The 17,344-nt window shown below is 39.5% G+C and overlaps 2 protein-coding genes across 5 annotated transcripts in view; one reads left to right on the forward strand and one right to left on the reverse strand.

Annotated features, from left to right (window-relative positions):
* The window catches only part of ikbkg (inhibitor of nuclear factor kappa B kinase regulatory subunit gamma), a 42,520-nt gene extending 34,692 nt beyond the window's left edge, over positions 1–7,828 (reverse strand). For 2 of the 4 annotated variants that reach the window (XM_061988358.2, XM_061988330.2), the window contains exons 1-2: positions 7,716–7,828; positions 5,339–5,479 (exon numbers count right to left, since the gene is read on the reverse strand). In XM_061988358.2, the coding sequence (XP_061844342.1) occupies positions 5,339–5,479; positions 7,716–7,725 (151 nt within the window). In that variant the 5' untranslated portion in view covers positions 7,726–7,828. Of the gene's footprint in view, positions 1–5,338; positions 5,480–7,111; positions 7,380–7,644 lie in introns of those variants that run through there. The other 2 variants (XM_061988349.2, XM_061988340.2) reach the window with 2 other exon arrangements.
* Positions 7,815–15,552, forward strand: LOC133624633 (transmembrane emp24 domain-containing protein 4-like). The gene is made up of 5 exons (XM_061988372.2): positions 7,815–8,020; positions 10,244–10,344; positions 10,428–10,553; positions 14,292–14,438; positions 14,515–15,552. The coding sequence occupies exons 1-5, from the start codon at positions 7,882–7,884 to the stop codon at positions 14,662–14,664; spliced, it is 663 nt and encodes a 220-aa protein (XP_061844356.1). The 5' UTR covers positions 7,815–7,881; the 3' UTR covers positions 14,665–15,552.
* Positions 15,553–17,344: the final 1,792 nt, after the last annotated feature.

Genomic DNA, 17,344 nt, shown 5'->3' on the forward strand with positions numbered 1-17,344 from the left:
TTGCACCCATGGCATTCATTATGTTCGCCATGCTAACTGATTATTTTTTTAAAAAGCATCTTGTTGGCCGTTCATTGTAAGGCATGTAATAGGGTTATCACGACACCAATATTTTGGTAGCGCCATCAAAATGTATTTCGATACTTTTCAAAATAAATCCCAAAAATGTCATTATTGGCTTTATTTTAACATACCGTATTTTTCGGACTATAAGTCGCAGTTTTTTTCATAGTTTGGCCGGGGGTGCGACTTATACTCAGGAGCGACTTATGTGTGAAATTATTAACACATTACCGTAAAATATCAAATAATATTATATAGCTCATTCACGTAAGAGACTAGACATTAGATTTCATCGGATTTAGCGATTAGGAGTGACAGATTGTTTGGTAAACGTATAGCATGTTCTATATGTTATAGTTATTTGAATGACTCTTACCATAAATGTTACCTTAACATACCAGGCACATTCTCAGTTGGTTATTTATGCGTCATATAATGTACACTTATTCAGCCTGTTGTTCACTATTCTTTATTTATTTTAAATTGCCTTTCAAATGTCTATTCTTGGTGTTGGGTTATATCAAATAAATGTTCCCCAAAAATGCGACTTATGTTTTTTCCCTTCTTTATTATGCATTTTCGGCCGGTGCGACTTATACTCCGGAGCGACTTTTCTCCGAAAAATACGGAACAATCTTATGATACGTTGAACAAATGTTTTTTATTGCAAAAAAATAACAATGTTGCCATCAAATAAGATGGTAAGATAAATGGGATAAAATTGCTTTGACAGGATTAAATAAGATCTGCTTCTTCCTACTCCTTTTCTGACATGCTGTAATGAAATAACTGGAAACATGTGATGCATTACGTTGTATTTGTATTGTATGCATGTTCGAAATAAACTGAAATTAACAAAATAGTGAACATACTAGACAACTTGTCTTTTAGTGGTAAGTAAGCAAACAAAAGCTCCTAATTAGTCTGCTGACATATGCAGTAACATATTGTGTCATTTCTCATTCTTTTATTTTGTCAAAATGATCATGTATTATGAATCTAGTTGTTCATTACTGTTAATAGCTGCTTACTTTCTATTTTAACAGGTTCTAGCTACACTCCTGTTCAAATGTAGGGCTGGACAATTAAGGCAAAAATAATAATAAGCGGTAGGAAATGGATGGATGGATGGACTATTTTGATTGATATTGTAATCACGATTAATTACACAATTATTAATTATTTTGAAAACATGAGTATTTCTTGTACCACCAAAACTCAACTCCAAATATAGTAGAAAACAAAACTGATATAAATTAGTAATGAAAAAACACAACAAGTAAAATAGTAATAACAATACATTTAAATAACAATAGCAATATAAATGTCAGGCTTATCCCTGACAGTTTGGTCAAGTTTTAGTTTTTCCTCTGTTTGTTTTATTTCCTGTCAGCACTCTTATTTTGGTTCACTTTCCTGTTTGTCTCTCTGAGTGCTGTCCCCTCAGCTGTGGCTGATTGGCACCTGGCCACACCTGGTGTCAATCAGCCAGCTGCTATTTAAACTTGCCTTCCCCTCCAGTCAGTGCTGGATTATTGTAGTGTCATTGTCGATGTCATCACTACCTGTCGTTAGAGCTACTACCTGTCGTGTCTACTACTTGTCGTTGTTTGCGTTAAGCTGTTCCTGTTTGATAGTTCCTTATAGCTAATTACAGTTTGCTGTCTCCTAGCTCTTTTGTTTCGTGTTTTCTTGTTAGCCATTATCTGTTTCCAGTTTTTCTGTTTGCTGGTTCCTGTTTTGGCTATTCCTAGTTTCTGGTTTGTGTTTTTTCCTTTATTTGATGGACATTAAATCATGTTTTCTCTCTCAATGCCTGCCGTCATCTCTGCATCTTGGGGTTCGTCACCAACACTTTGTGACAATAAAAAAACATTACAATATAGTTTTTAACGTTTTAATTGTTTTTAGTTCCGTTTTTTACCTTTAACACTTATTTTTACCACCATAGAGTGTTTGTTTGCTTTTTGTGTCAAATAAAATTTAATAAAATGTTTGTTAATTAAATGCAAAAATCCTCACATTGATTGCTGCAATACAAATTTTGACTAGTATTTTAGGTCAAAGCATAATCATTATGTAAATGTATATAAGTGCTTTAAGTTCACTTTGCTTGTGTAAGGTACTTTTTTGAAACCTTTTATTTGCTAGCACGGTCAGACCGGGTGTGGCGCACCACACTATTATTGTGAAGGAGGGAAGGCAAGTGTGCTGCTGTTCTCAGCTTGATGTGTGGAGGTGACTTAAGGCTGTTTTTTAAAAATGAGAGAGACCGCCTCTCAAGTTGCGACAGCCGTCGTGTTTTTAAGTTGATGGACTTAAATGTAATCATTTAAAACCCATCTTAAAACTCATTTGTATACTCAAGCCTTTAAATAGACCCCTTTTTAGTTGATCTGCCGTCTCTCTTTTTCTACTCTGCCACCCTCTCCTGCGTGGAGAGATTGTCAGGTCAAGAGGGGGGTCCCCACATCTGCGGTAACCTCCAAGGTTTCTCGTTGTCTCCATTGGGTTGAGTTTTTTTCTTGCCCTGATGTGGGATCTGAGCCGAGGATGTTGTGGCTTGTACAGCCCTTTGAGACATTTGTGATTAAGGGCTATAGAACTATATAATACATACATACATATAAATACAGGATTTAGTCAATTCTGGTCAATTCTGTGACTCCATCCGCTGTTACGCCACCGCGGAAATCATATGCCATATTTTTTTATTGAGTTTAGTGATTATTGATTAGGCATACTAGCGATGTGTTAAATAATAAGTAGCAACCATGGTGAGAATCCAAACTTCTAGTAGATGTGCGTTTTTCCCCTCACCCTACGTTCCACTGTTACAAGTTCAGGAATTTACATGCACGTTGCACGGCCCATTAATCGTTTTTTTGAATTATTGAAATTTCCCTGGTCGTGAGAAGCCATAATTAAAATCAAAATGTGATTAATTGTCCAGCCCTATTAAAATGTAATAATCACTTATTCTTCTGTTTTTTGATACATTACATATTAATTTTTGGGTGATACTACAAATTTGGATATGGATTCAATACCAAGTAGTTACAGAGTCATACATTGGTCATAATTAAAGTTATCCTGTGTCAAGGGGTGTATTTCCTTGGTTTATTAACGATAAAAATTGTCAAAAGATTTTGTGATAATAAAAAATATCTATGTAATCATTCTAGTATTGACTATATACGGCTGTTGCACTTACTTATATGTTCATAACAGTAAAACAATACAATAGCATAAATATATATACCTGTTATAACACATTCAATTAACTTTATTCATTAAATTAAAATTTCCCATCTAAAATGGTGCCACTAAGATGTAAAATTAAGACTCAGGGAATTTAGACATGTGATGTAATTAATTGATAAATAAATAAATGATAAATGGGTTATACTTGTATAGCGCTTTTCTACCTTCAAGGTACTCAAAGCGCTTTGACAGTATTTCCACATTCACCCATTCACACACACATTCACACACTGATGGCGGGAGCTGCCATGCAAGGCGCTAACCAGCAGCCATCAGGAGCAAGGGGTGAAGTGTCTTGCCCAAGGACACAACGGACGTGACTAGGATGGTAGAAGGTGGGGATTGAACCCCAGTAACCAGCAACCCTCCGATTGCTGGCACGGCCACTCTACCAACTTCGCCCGGAATTTAGACATGTGATGTAATTAATTGATGAAGAATTCTGTCCCAAAACTTTAGACCAGTTGTGTAAAACGTAGGGCCCGTGAGCCAAATCAGGCTCGCCAACAGGTTTCATCCGGCCCGCGAGATCAGTTTGCAAAGTATAAAAATGAGCAGAAATTTTGAATGAAAGAAACTGCTGTTCTAAATGTGTCTGCTGGATTTTGCAATAGCAATGCTTTTGATCCCCTACCGCGAGAGCGCATGGCATCAGAGGGGGGCGGAGCTATGTGGCATATTAAAACAGGCGACACTTCTGTGTTTGGACACTGCCCACTTTCGCTGCTTATAAGTGATAGTATACAAAATGATAATCTGTACCTTTCGTGTTGTATTTATGACTGGGGACACATTTTCTGGGCGCACATAAATATTTTGAAATAATATGTATACCCTTCTTACTTCACGTAGATAAATAAAATTAGTATATTACATTAATAACATCCTGTAATTTGATTGTGATATTAACGTTTAATTCATCTTCTGATAGATTAAAAATTAACCCCAATGGGAGCATTTTAAAACTCTGCCAGACTCAACTCCACCTATGTGACTGATGAACATTATCCCATGTTTTATTCAGACTCTAGAAAGAGGTTCCGCAGCCTCCGAAGCAGAACCTCCAGGTTCTGTAACAGCTTCTTCCCTCAGGCTGTAAGACTCTTGAACGCATCATAATTAAATTATCCCCTCAACTCCCCCCAAAATGGATTAACTCGCTGGAATAAAAAAGACAATATAACATACCTCCATAAACATGGACGCAAGTGAAAAAGTGCAATATATTTATCTGTACAGTAATCTATCTATTTATTTATTTTATACATATATTATTTATGTATATTTATTTATTTATATATGCACCTTATTGCTTTTTATCCTTTTATGAGCTTATGTAACGAAATTTTGTTCTTATCTGTGCTGTAAAGTTCAAATTTCAATGCCAATAAAAAGGAAGTCTAAGTCTAAGTCTAAGTCTAAGAAAGTATAAATACTGGCAAATGAAGATAGAATACTATTAACCGCAACATGTAGGTGTTAAAAAACCCCATTATGATTGGTACATTTTCAGAATGTGATTGGTCTATTATTTAAAAAATCCAATCTGAAGTACCAATGATTGTCACACACACTAGATGAGGTGAAATTTGTCCTCTGCATTCGACCCTTCCCCTTGTTCACCCCCTGGGAGGTGAGGGGAGCAGTGGCCGCGCCCGGGAATCATTTTTGGTGATTTAACCCCCAATTCCAACCCTTGATGCTGAGTGCCAAGCAGGGAGGTAATGGGTCCCATTTTTATAGTCTTTGGTACGTCTCGGCCGGGGTTTGAACTCACAACCTACCGATTTCAGGGCGGACACTCTAACCACTAGGCCACTGAGTAGGTGGCCTAGGTTTTGCTCCAATGTGCCCCTGAGCTAAAATGAGTTTGACACCGCTGCTTTAGACCAAATATAGTCAAGGGTCATACCATAAGCAGGACATCTGCCATAATTACCATTTATATATACATACAGTATGTGTGTGTGTGTGTGTATAACATCATTAAGTCCAATACAGTACAAAGTACCTCTGAGCTGCTGATTGTCCCCGAGCAACCGGGTCACCACTTCATTGGCCGCCAGCTCAGGTGGGACCCTGAGGGCCCCCCCACTGTCCTCTCCTGACATGTCCCACTGCAGTGGACCATCAGGTTGGGGCTGCACCATCCCTGCAATACACACACACACACACACACACACACACACTTTTAGAATATTATTATTTATTGAGTTCAAACATTTTTTAATTTTCAGTATCAAATGGTTCACGTCGGTCAAAAAAATGTTTACACTTTATATAAGGATTTGATATTCTTTTTAGTTTCAGGCAAATTGATGCATTTGAGATATTTTCTGTTACAGACTAAAACAACAATATTAACAAAGTTATTTGTTGTAAGTTGATCTATATTTGTCTTTTTTGTTTTCCATCCATCCATTTTCTACCGCTTGTCCCTTTTGGAGTCGCGGGGGGTGCTGGAGCCTATCTCAGCTGCATTCGGGCTGAAGGCAGGGTACACCCTGGACAAGTCGCCACCTCATCGCAGGGCCAACACAGATAGACAGGCAACATTCACAGTCCCATTCACACACTAGGGCCGATTTAGTGTTGCCAATCAACCTATCCCCAGGTGCATGTTTTTGGAGGTGGGAGGAAGCCGGAGTACCCGGAGGGAACCCACGCAGTCACGGGGAGAACATGCAAACTCCACACAGAAAGATCCGAAGCCCGGGATTGAAACCAGGACTACTCAGGACCTTCGTATTGTGAGGCACATGCACAAACCCCTGTCCCACCGTAATATGGATACAATGGTATGTGTGGAGATTGCATGTTCTCCCCGTGACTGCGTGGGTTCCCTCCGGGTACTCCGGCTTCCTCCCACCTCCAAAGACATGCACCTGGGGATAGGTTGATTGGCGACACTAAATTGGTCCTAGTGTGTGAATGTGAGTGTGAATGTTGTCTGTCTATCTGTGTTGGCCCTGCGATGAGGTGGCGACTTGTCCAGGGTGTACCCCGCCTTCCGCCCGATTGTAGCTGAGATAGGCTCCAGCTCCCCCCGCGACCCCGAAGGGAATAAGCGGTAGAAAATGGATGGATGGATGGGTATGCAGGTATGTACACTTATATAGACAAATTATACTATGTATAGCCACAGCAGAGAGTTGGGTGGCGCTAAATGTTTTATTTCTACCTGGAGAGGCCATGATGCAGAGAAAATAAATGAGAAGCACTGATTTACAGTACTATTATAAAAAAACACCGTCAATTTTACAGAGAAATTCTGGCGACTAAGCAGCCTTTTTTTTTTTTTTTTACTGTAACACAACACATTTACCGTTAATATGTTGTAAACAACATTGTATATTTTACAGTACAATTCTGGTGACTGAGTTGACAGTTTTTTTTTACTGTAAAGTTAACAGATTTGTTTTACAGTGTACATTAAAAAATATATAATAATTATTTGCTGTTATAAGCGGCCCTCTGCCATAACCGCAATGAATTTGAGTTTGACACCCTTGCATTACGTCATCCAAAAAGGATGGGGCAACGCGCCAGTCTGGGACATAATGCCTGTTCACATTACTACATTATTACTATATTTAAGCGTGTTAATGGCGTGAAATGTATTAAAAATATTGCCAATCTCATAACACAACGGTGGGTGGTGTTTACTACAGCTCGGTGTTGTTTATCATGTTCCTCCACGATACTGAAACAATGTATAAACAATAAGCAAACCCAAATGAAATGTAATTTACCTTTCAAAAGCAAATACAAAGTCCCTTGTTACCTTATTTTAATTCCCAGTGTTGTTATCCGGAAAAGAGCGAGCTAGCAGGCTAACACACAGCTAGCGACTTAGCTTGGGCAGCTAGCTAGAAATAAACCGTTTGACCTCTAAGAAGAACTTGTTGCCAATCATAGTAGTTGACCGCAACGACCTTGAACACTCCAACAATTGAACTGCGCCTATATTTCCAGGTTCTCCTAAAACGTTATGCGTAGGTTGAGGTTAACTGTCAAGCTCATGACGAGCGTGTTGTTAGCAATCGACGGTAGCACCTTAACCCCGTGTTTGGATTGTCAGGCAAAACTTACTCGAACTCAAACGCTTGTCTCGTCTCCGTCAAACATTTCCTCAACATTAAAAAGTGATTTACAGAGTTTTAGTCAAACATTCCCTCAACGTTAAAGGATGATTACCTGTGTCAGTGTTTTAGTCAACAAAATGTTATTTTCATGTTGTTTTGAGCTTCCCTCTTGTTACATGAGTCATTTTGCACACTCTATATTAATGATGTTAGCATGATAACTCAGAATTACCGTTTTTCAGTGCGCATTGGTACGTTCATAATGTTGTTTAAACAAAATATTACAATTGTTTTGAATCTTACTGCTTCCCATCGACTTTGATGCAGATCGACAGACAAAACTCGGGGCGAAATTACATGACCCTTTAGGAAATCCCCTTCCTTCTTCCGCATTGGGTGATGACGTCACATAGCTCCAACGACGCTCGGTGCTTTCGGCTAACGTGTGCAAGCGAGCGGAGGAGGCTTCATGATGCTGACCGTCACTACAGCTGGAGTTATTTTGATGGCAGTTTGTATTTATCCAAGTTACGCCCTCTACTTCCACATAGGAGAGACTGAGAAAAAATGCTTTATTGAAGAGATTCCAGACGAGACCATGGTGATCGGTAAGACGTTGCTGACAATTAGCCTAAGGAAGCTAGCTAGCATTGTACCTGCTCGTGACGACCGGAAGTGGGTTTAAGGATAGACTAGACTTTTATTTACACCACATAAAAGGCTTCAGTGCAGCCCCAAGGAAATAATAGCTACCTGTTCCATGACATTTCCTTTTAGAGATATGGGTCATTAATCGGTTGTATTTGAAGTTAATAGTAAATCTTAATGTGATTGTTTATTCGCCTGCTCAGAATGTAAAATGTTGTAATCATCGACCTTTGATCAAACCTCTACAAATCCTGGTTTATTAATCAAATAGTTTCATAGTTAGTTCATAAAAACCTGTTAACAACCTTCTAATTATGTTTCATAACATTATGAGAGCCCTCTAGATATGGAATCACATCCACACAGTCACCTTCACACGTTCTTAAGTCAATATCGTCATTGCTGCCTGAGGCTGAGCCAATCAGTGGCCACAATACTGAACAGGGCGCTCTGATTGGTTTGGTCTCTTCTAGTGGTTAATACTACTGTTAAGTTGACATTTTTAGCTCATTTACACATTGTTATGCTTGAAAATGCCTAATTTATGCCAAATGCGTTGTGGGGTATGCGTTCAATCAATCAATCAACCTATCAATGTTTATTTATATAGCCCTAAATCACAAGTGTCTCAAAGGGCTGCACAAGCCACAACGACATCCTCGGTTCAGATCCCACATCAGGGCAAGGAAGAACTCAACCCAGTAGGATGACAATGAGAAACCTTGGAGAGGACCGCAGATGTGGGTGACCCCCTACCCCCGGTGCAATGGTCGTCGAGTGGATCTAGCATAATATTGTGAAAGTCCAGTCCATAGTGGATCTAACATAATAGTGAGAGACCAGTCCATAGTGGGGCCAGCAGAGGACCATCCCCGAGCGGTGACAGGTCAGCAGCGCAGAGATGTCCCCAACCGATGCACAGGCGAGCGGTCCACCCCGGGTCCCAACTCTGGACAGCCAGCACTTCATCCATGGCCACCGAACTGTGCCCCCCCCCCCTCCACGAGGGAGGGGGGGCAGAGCAGAAAATAAAATAAACGGCAGATCAACTGGTCTAAAAGGGGGGTCTATTTAAAGGCTAGAGTATACAAATGAGTTTTAAGATGGGACTTAAATGCTTCTACTGAAACTAAAACAGGGGTCTTCAACAGTTTCCAGGCCAAACTGATGGGTAGAAGTGGGAAAGCCCTACTAATATAACCTGTATAAAATTGTGATTGTTTTTAATTAAACTGGTGCTAAAGGTACCTTGTTGTTGTGCAATACTAAGATACCGTATTCAAATAGGGCTGCAACTAACAACTAATTTGATAATCGATTAATCTGTCGATTATTACTTTGATTAATAATCGGATAAAAGAGACAAACAACATTTCTATCCTTTCCAGTATTTTATTGACAAAAAAATACAGCATAGAATGATTGATGGGTTCTACATGTAAAGCGACTTTGGGTACTTAGAAAAGCGCTATATAAATCCCAGTTATTATTATTATTATTATTATCCATCTTCTACCGGGTCGCGGGGACAAGCTCCAGCAGAGACCCCCAGACTTCCCTCTCCAGAGCAACATTAGCAACTTCCTCCTGGGGAATCCCGAAGCGTTTCCAGGCCAGAGTGTTTGTGTCATGTTTTCATTTTAAAACTGCAAGGTACAGTGAGTGGGGTGGCTAAGTCACTGCTATTCATTCCTAAACTACACTGATGTGTGCTGGATCATTGTTAAATGTGTATTTAAAGATATTTTCATTTGTGGAAAAATTGCGGGGGGAATATAAAAAAGCATGTTCGAAAAAAGTTGACATCTGCCTTAGGAAATGCTAAATAAATTTGATGTGGCGAGGGTCGACTGGCTAGAAAAGCGTCAGGTGGAAGTAAATTGGTAACACATCTCTGTATGGTTGGAATAACAATACATATTTTAACATTCTGACAAGGCTCAGTTCAGTTTGACACTGTGTTGTCCCAGGGTGTTACCTCTTGTTTGAGTCACAATATAGTGCAAACTAGTTGCAGTTAATATATTGTAATAATTACACAGCAAAATGAAAAAACACAAATTAGACTTAACTTTTTTAAGTGTTTTCTCACTAGAAAAGTCTTATTACACCTCATCTTTGTGGAAGTCTCACAAAGTGTGTGTATCCATCCGTTGACTGAATGACTTGTGTCATATTTACAGGAAAGTACAAAACTCAGTTGTGGGACAAACAGACCAATTCTTTCCTCCCGTCGACCCCTGGTCTTGGAATGCATGTTGAAATCAAGGATCCTGATGCAAAGGTGTGTATTGAATGGAAAAATAAGAGGTGTGAAGCCGACACACACAGAAAATCCTAAAATTTGATTTTCTCCGACCCTTTCAGGTCATCCTGTCCCGTCAGTATGGATCTGATGGCCGCTTCACCTTCACATCCCATACTCCTGGAGAACACCAGATTTGTCTGCACTCCAACTCTACCAAGATGGCTCTGTTTGCTGGAGGGAAACTGGTAGGACCCCAGTGCTAGCATCGGGGTACTCTGATAAAGCAAGGCTTTGCATTTCCTGAACGGCTTAAACAATTCACACGCACACGGGTCCAAGATTCTGGGAAAAACTACACTAAGGATGTAATGATGACCGTCTGGAACTTATAAATATCGCAGTATAACTCCGACACTTATTATTACTGTTTTAAATTAGAATGATCTTAAACACTTTGACATACTCCCAGAGCGGAGATGATGCTCAAATCGTGCTAATTGCTAGCTAGCTTAAATGCTTACATGAATGCAAAGCACATGAATGTCTTTCCCCATTACAAATGTCATACCCCAATCTAAACCTGTACAAGCACATTACTGTCTGTGCAACTAAGATATTAAAGGCCTACTGGAATGCGATTTTCTTATTTAAACGATCATTTCATTTCGCGATATTGCCATATTTTTGCTGAAAGGATTTAGTAGAGAACATCGACGATAAAGTTCGCAACATTTGGTCGATGATAAAAAAGCCTTGCCTGTACCGGAAGTAGCAGACGATATGCGCGTGACGTCACAGGTTGTGGAGCTCCTCACATCCGCACATTGTTTACAATCATGGCCACCAGCAGCGAGAGCGATTCGGACCGAGAAAGCGACGATTTCCCCATTAATTTGAGCGAGGATGAAAGATTTGTGGATGAGAAAAGTGAGAGTGAAGGACTAGAGGGCAGTGGGAGCGATTCAGATAGGGAAGATGCTGTGAGAGGCGGGTGGGACCTGCTATTCAGCTGGGAATGACTAAAACAGTAAATAAACACAAGACATATATATACTCTATTAGCCACAACACAACCAGGCTTATATTTAATATGCCACAAATTAATCCCGCATAACAAACACCTACCCCCTCCCGTCCATATAACCCGCCAATGCAACTCAAACACCTGCCCAACACACTCAATCCCACAGCCCAAAGTACCGTTCACCTCCCCAAAGTTCATACAGCACATATATTTCCCCAAAGTCCCCAAAGTTACGTACGTGACACGCACGTACGGCGAGCGATCAAATGTTTGGAAGCCGCAGCTGCATGCGTATTTACGATACTGCGTCTGCGCATTCAACTCAAAGTCCTCCTGGTAAGAGTCTCTGTTGTCCCAGTTCTCCACAGGCCAATGGTAAAGCTTGACTGTCATCTTCCGGGAATGTAAACAATGAAACACCGGCTGTGTTATCCGGCACAACAGTCAAGGGGTGCATTCTACGGCGGGGGTGCGTTATCCGGCACAACACCTGCCGCAATACACCGCTTCCCACCTACAGCTTTCTTCTTTGCTGTCTCCATTGTTCATTGAACAAATTGCAAAAGATTCACCAACACAGATGTCCAGAATACTGTGGAATTTTGCGATGAAAACAGACGACTTAATAGCTGGCCACCATGCTGTCCCAAAATGTCCTCTACAATCCGTGACGTCACACGCAGGCGTCATCATACCGAGACGTTTTCAGCAGGATATTTCGCGCAAAATTTAAAATTGCACTTTAGTAAGCTAACCCGGCCGTATTGGCATGTGTTGCAATGTTAAGATTTCATCATTGATATATAAACTATCAGACCGCGTGGTCGGTAGTAGTGGGTTTCAGTAGACCTTTAAGTTGTGTACATTGACTGGAAGATCCATACATGGACGTGTCTACAACAGGAAGTAAACTCCCATCTAAACATTTAAAATGACAACAGAAGAACAAAACAAACTAAAATATGGCTTTTAGGAAGCCAAAACAATATTGAAATACGTTGTTTATTTAAAAATTAGGGTGTATAAGTACTTTTGAGCACATTTAACGATACCGTGATAATAAAAATAACCGTGTTATGAAGTGTTCATATAGCTACTGCCAAGTGTTTATACTATAGATGTCCGATAAATGCCTTAAAATGTAATATCGGAAATTATCGGTATCAGTTTCAACCTCCCGATTTTCCCGGGAGACTCCCGAATTTCAGTGCCCCTCCCGAAAATCTCCCGGGGCAACTATTCTCCCAATTTTCACTCGGACAACATTATTGGGGGCGTGCCTTAAAGGCACTGCCTTTAGCGTCCTCTACAACCTGTCGTCACGTCCGCTTTTCCTCCAGACAAACAGCGTGCCGGCCCAGTTACATAATATATGCGGCTTTTACACACACATAAGTGAATGCAAGGCATACTTGATCAACAGCCATACAGGTCACACTGAGAGTGGCCGTATAAACAACTTTAACACTGTTACAAATTTGCGCCACACTGTGAACCCACACCAAACAAGAATGACAAACACATTTCGGGAGAACATCTGCACCGTAACACAACATAAAACAACAGAACAAATACCCAGAACCCCTTGCAGCACTAACTCTTCCGGGACGCTACATTATACACCCCCCGCTACCACCAAACCCCGCCCCCCGACCCCACACACACACACACCTTAACCCCGCCGCCCCCCACCCCCATCTCCCGAATTCGGAGGTCTCAAGGTTGGCAAGTATGCTCTAGTATACTCTGGTCTGAAGCTGTGTGCCTTCATTCTTTTTGTAGCTGTTGTTTTGAGGCATGTTTAAGAAAAAAAAAATAATAATAATGCACCTTGTGAGAGTCAAAGTATAGTATTTCCCATAGTTGTAGTGGGTATTAGGATTATCTCAGGGAGAGCATGTCCCAAATTCCAAGATGCTGTTTTGAGGCATGTTAAAAATTATAATGCACTTTGTGACTTCAATAATAAATATGGCAGTGCCATGTTGGCACTTTTTTCCATAACTGGAGTTGAAGTTGGTCTCTGATTTTGGAAAACCTTGTTTTTGATTGATTGATTGAAGCTTGTATTAGGAGATTGCACAGTACAGTACATATTCTGTACAATTGACCACTAAATGGTAACACCCAAATAAGTTTTTCAACTTGTTTAAGTCGGGGTCTACGTTAATCAATTCATGGTAAAGTTACATTGTTTAATGCATCCAGCGGGGCATCACAACAAAATTAGGCATAGTAATGTGTTAATTCCACGACTGTATATATCGGTATCGGTTGATACCGGAATCGGTAATTAAGAGTTGGACAATATCGGATATCGGCAAAAAAGCCATTATCGGACATCTCTAGTTTATGTTGTAGCCTGTAGGTATTGTACATATACACTCCGACTTAGTTTCAGTTTTCATTACTAAATTTGGAGGTGTTGAAATCGCTAATGCTAAACAGTTGCGTGTATATGGCAAATCCATTAGCATCAAGCTAGCGCATTTTGAAAAGCGGAGCCTCGCTTTTAAACATTTTCTAGCAAACACGCTTGCTTTGTTGGTATAAAAAATTACACTTCCTAAAGGCGGTTGTACTACAAAATACGCCTGCTTGCACGCCAAGTGCTTGAGTTGTCACGTGCAACAAAGATCTTGAAGTAGTGTACCGTTTGATTTTACGGTAATCGGTATGGAATTTGGTGTAGGCACGGAATTAGTCAGTCATCCCTATTACCAGGTTGGCCACATTTGTGGTTACTTTTTTAGCCTTTTTGCAGGAAAGTTACAGCAGATTCTAATGTAATGTAGACTACCTGGTACTAAGGAGCAGAGGTATTATTAGAAGTATTATTGAATATGTATGGGTTTAGTCCTAATGTGAGCACTCACAGTGAGAAATATGTCATTTTTCCATAGTAAACGTACAAATAATGAAAGCATACTAAAGTAAATGTGTCTTTGCTACGTCGCAGAGAGTGCACCTGGATATTCAGGTTGGGGAACATACCAACAACTACCCTGAAATTGCCGCCAAGGACAAGCTGACTGAGCTGCAGCTGCGTGCCAGGCAGCTCCTGGATCAGGTGGAGCAGATTCAAAAGGAGCAGAATTACCAGCGGGTGAGTAAACACTTCAACTGCACCTATTTATTTGTATTTTCTGGCTGCCCAGCGGCGTAACGTTGTCCTTGCGTAGTATCGAGAGGAGCGCTTCCGTATGACCAGCGAGAGCACCAACCAACGCGTCCTCTGGTGGTCCATCGCCCAGACGCTCATCCTCATCATCACTGGCATATGGCAGATGAAGCACCTCAAGGGCTTCTTTGAAGCCAAGAAACTGGTTTAGCCGGAACGGCGTCCGGGACCAACAGACACCTTTGGAGACAGACCTGAATGACTGGAACAGAGAATTGTCCAATGCCCCCCCCCCACCCCCTTACCTTACCGCGCAAGAATTCAGGTGGAGACTTTTTGTCGGCCATGGATGATGAAGGTACTTTTCCATCTTGGGCCTTACTTGCTACGCGGTTCTTTGACATCCCAGTCGCCTTGCTCTTTTGTTTGCCTGGCAGCTTTTTGCTTCACCGCAACAATGACCTGCTGTTATTTTCTAACTCGTAACCATCAGTTTCACCGTCCTCTGTCCCTTATTTAGACTTTGCATGAACACTAAAGGATTGATCATGAGTTATGATAATAGTATTGAACATTTAATTGTTGTGTACATTTAAACATCAGAGACCTGTCACACTCACACACATTCTTGTGTGTGTTCTTCAAGAACTTTATAGATCTCCTTCAGAGATCATCAATATTGATGCATAAAAACACATTTAATCTTTTTTTTTTTTCCAGAATACTTTTGTGCCCTTGTTCTATTGCTTTATTATAGCCATCATTCATTTACTCAGTGTTCATGTGTGTTTTTATTTGATGGGGGCATTAAACAGGTTGTATAATGTCTGCACATTGTAGAAAGTTACGGTAGTTTGTAGACTTTTTTGTTGTCAAACTTATTTATTATTGTAATGTGACCAGATGTTCTGCATACAATTCATCCAGGCTGTACTGCAGTTTAATAATAAGTCACGAGTGTATGGGTTTGTCGAGTTTGAGGTTTTAATTTAAATTGATTTTTCTGTTTATTTCCCAGTTCTTGAGATGCTTTACTGTCAGGCATTGTCTTCTTGAAGAAATGTTTAGTTGCCATAAAATGTTCCAGCATTGAAGTCAAGTTGCTGTCACGTCTCTGCGCTTGGTAAAGATTCGCTACTAACGTCATTTGCGGCTAGGGCTGCAACAACTAATCGATTAAATAGATTAAAATCGATTATAAACATAGTTGGCGATTAATTTAGTCATCGATTTGTTGGATATATGCTATGCGCATGCGCAGAGGCTACTTTTTTATTATTTTTTTAATTTTGTTTGTATTTCTTTTTTTTTTCTTTTTTATAAACCTTTATTTATAAACTGCAACATTTACAAACAGCTGAGAAACAATAATCAAAATAAGTATGGCGCCAGTATGCTGTTTTCTTCAATAAAATACTGGAAAAGATAGAAATGTAGTTTCTCTTTTATCCGATTATTAATCGAAGTAATAATCGACAGATTAATCGATTATCAAATTAGTTGTTAGTTGCAGCCTTATTTGCTAAAATAATAATTCTAAAAATACTATTAAAAAAACAAAACAAAAGTTGAATAAAAGATCATACGGGTGAAATGCAATGTTGACAAATACCACAAAGCTGCCTTGCAGGCTGTTTTTTACTGTAAAGCTGTCACTCCAAAAATAATAATGAATGAAAATCAATGTTATGAATTATTGACATATTCAAGAATCCACTTACTTTACATCAAATTTTCCATTTTTTGTGGGAAAATGTTTTCTTTAACAAAATGGGGGGAAAAAAAACATTAAAAAATAGTACCATTGATTGTCACACACACACTAGGTGTGGCGAAATATATATATATATATATATATATATATATATATATATATATATATATATATATATATATATATATATATATATATATATATTATATATATATATGTACCGGTATGTATGTATGTATATATGTATATGTATATATATATATATATATATATATATATATATATATATATATATATATATATGTATATATCGATAAATAGACCTGAAGTTCATATGACCCATTTTTAACACTTTTATGAGTGGGGCCCTTTTGGATTCCCGAGAACTTGAAGTACCGGTAGAGTGGAAAAACAAGTTTCCTCTATGTTGAAGCTATTATCATATATGTCTGATTTATGACACCAAAATACTTCTATAGTTTGTGAATAAATAGATATGATCAAAACAGTATCAATCTCACAGAGATTCCCGAGCCATTTTGAAGAGATGATGAGGAAGCCAGTCAGGTGATCGTGTGAGGAGTAGGAACCACAGATCTCTTCCCCATCAACAACAATGCTAATCAAGCTGACTTTGTGAGAGCCAACAACAAGTACTTCTGGAAAAAGTATGATCCAGGACCTTATATTTTTGAATCCAAACACAAAGAGAACGGGCAATAAGTTTTAAAAGCCGAGTGATGGATGCAGTTTCATTGTGACACTATAGCATTAGCAGCATTGCTAGGTGCTAAACATATAAACTAAGAATAACAAACCAGAATAAAACAAACACTGTAATAGTTCCACTCTTGCTGGAATGTTAACTAACGGGACGCTCACATAATTCCGTTTAGATGAAGATTCAATCGCAATTCTCACGAAGGGTTATGTGAAAGTGGAGCAGCCTGTCGGTCCATGGCCACATTTGTCTACTACCAAATGAGAAATGCATGAATTATAATCTAGAATTTACTTTCAGTAAGTTTGAGACCAAGCTGCCGTCGGCTCAGTGTGTCAACAATGACAGCGAGAGCTAGCATTAGCTCACTGCTATCAAAGCGGCGCTAAAATAGTCCGTCTGCGTTGGCGCTGTGGAGAATGCATATATTTTTAAGTGTTCTTTCTTAATTCATAG

Source organism: Nerophis lumbriciformis, linkage group LG01, assembly GCF_033978685.3.
Source record: "Nerophis lumbriciformis linkage group LG01, RoL_Nlum_v2.1, whole genome shotgun sequence".
NCBI lineage: Eukaryota > Metazoa > Chordata > Actinopteri > Syngnathiformes > Syngnathidae > Nerophis > Nerophis lumbriciformis.

Coding starts and splice junctions, on each gene's coding strand:
- LOC133624633 (XM_061988372.2), top strand. CDS start 7,882: ATGATGCTGACCGTCACTACAGCTGGAGTTATTTTGATGGCAGTTTGT. Junction 10,345..10,427: donor TCAAGGATCCTGATGCAAAG/GTGTGTATTGAA, acceptor CGACCCTTTCAG/GTCATCCTGTCCCGTCAGTA. Junction 14,439..14,514: donor AGGAGCAGAATTACCAGCGG/GTGAGTAAACAC, acceptor GTCCTTGCGTAG/TATCGAGAGGAGCGCTTCCG.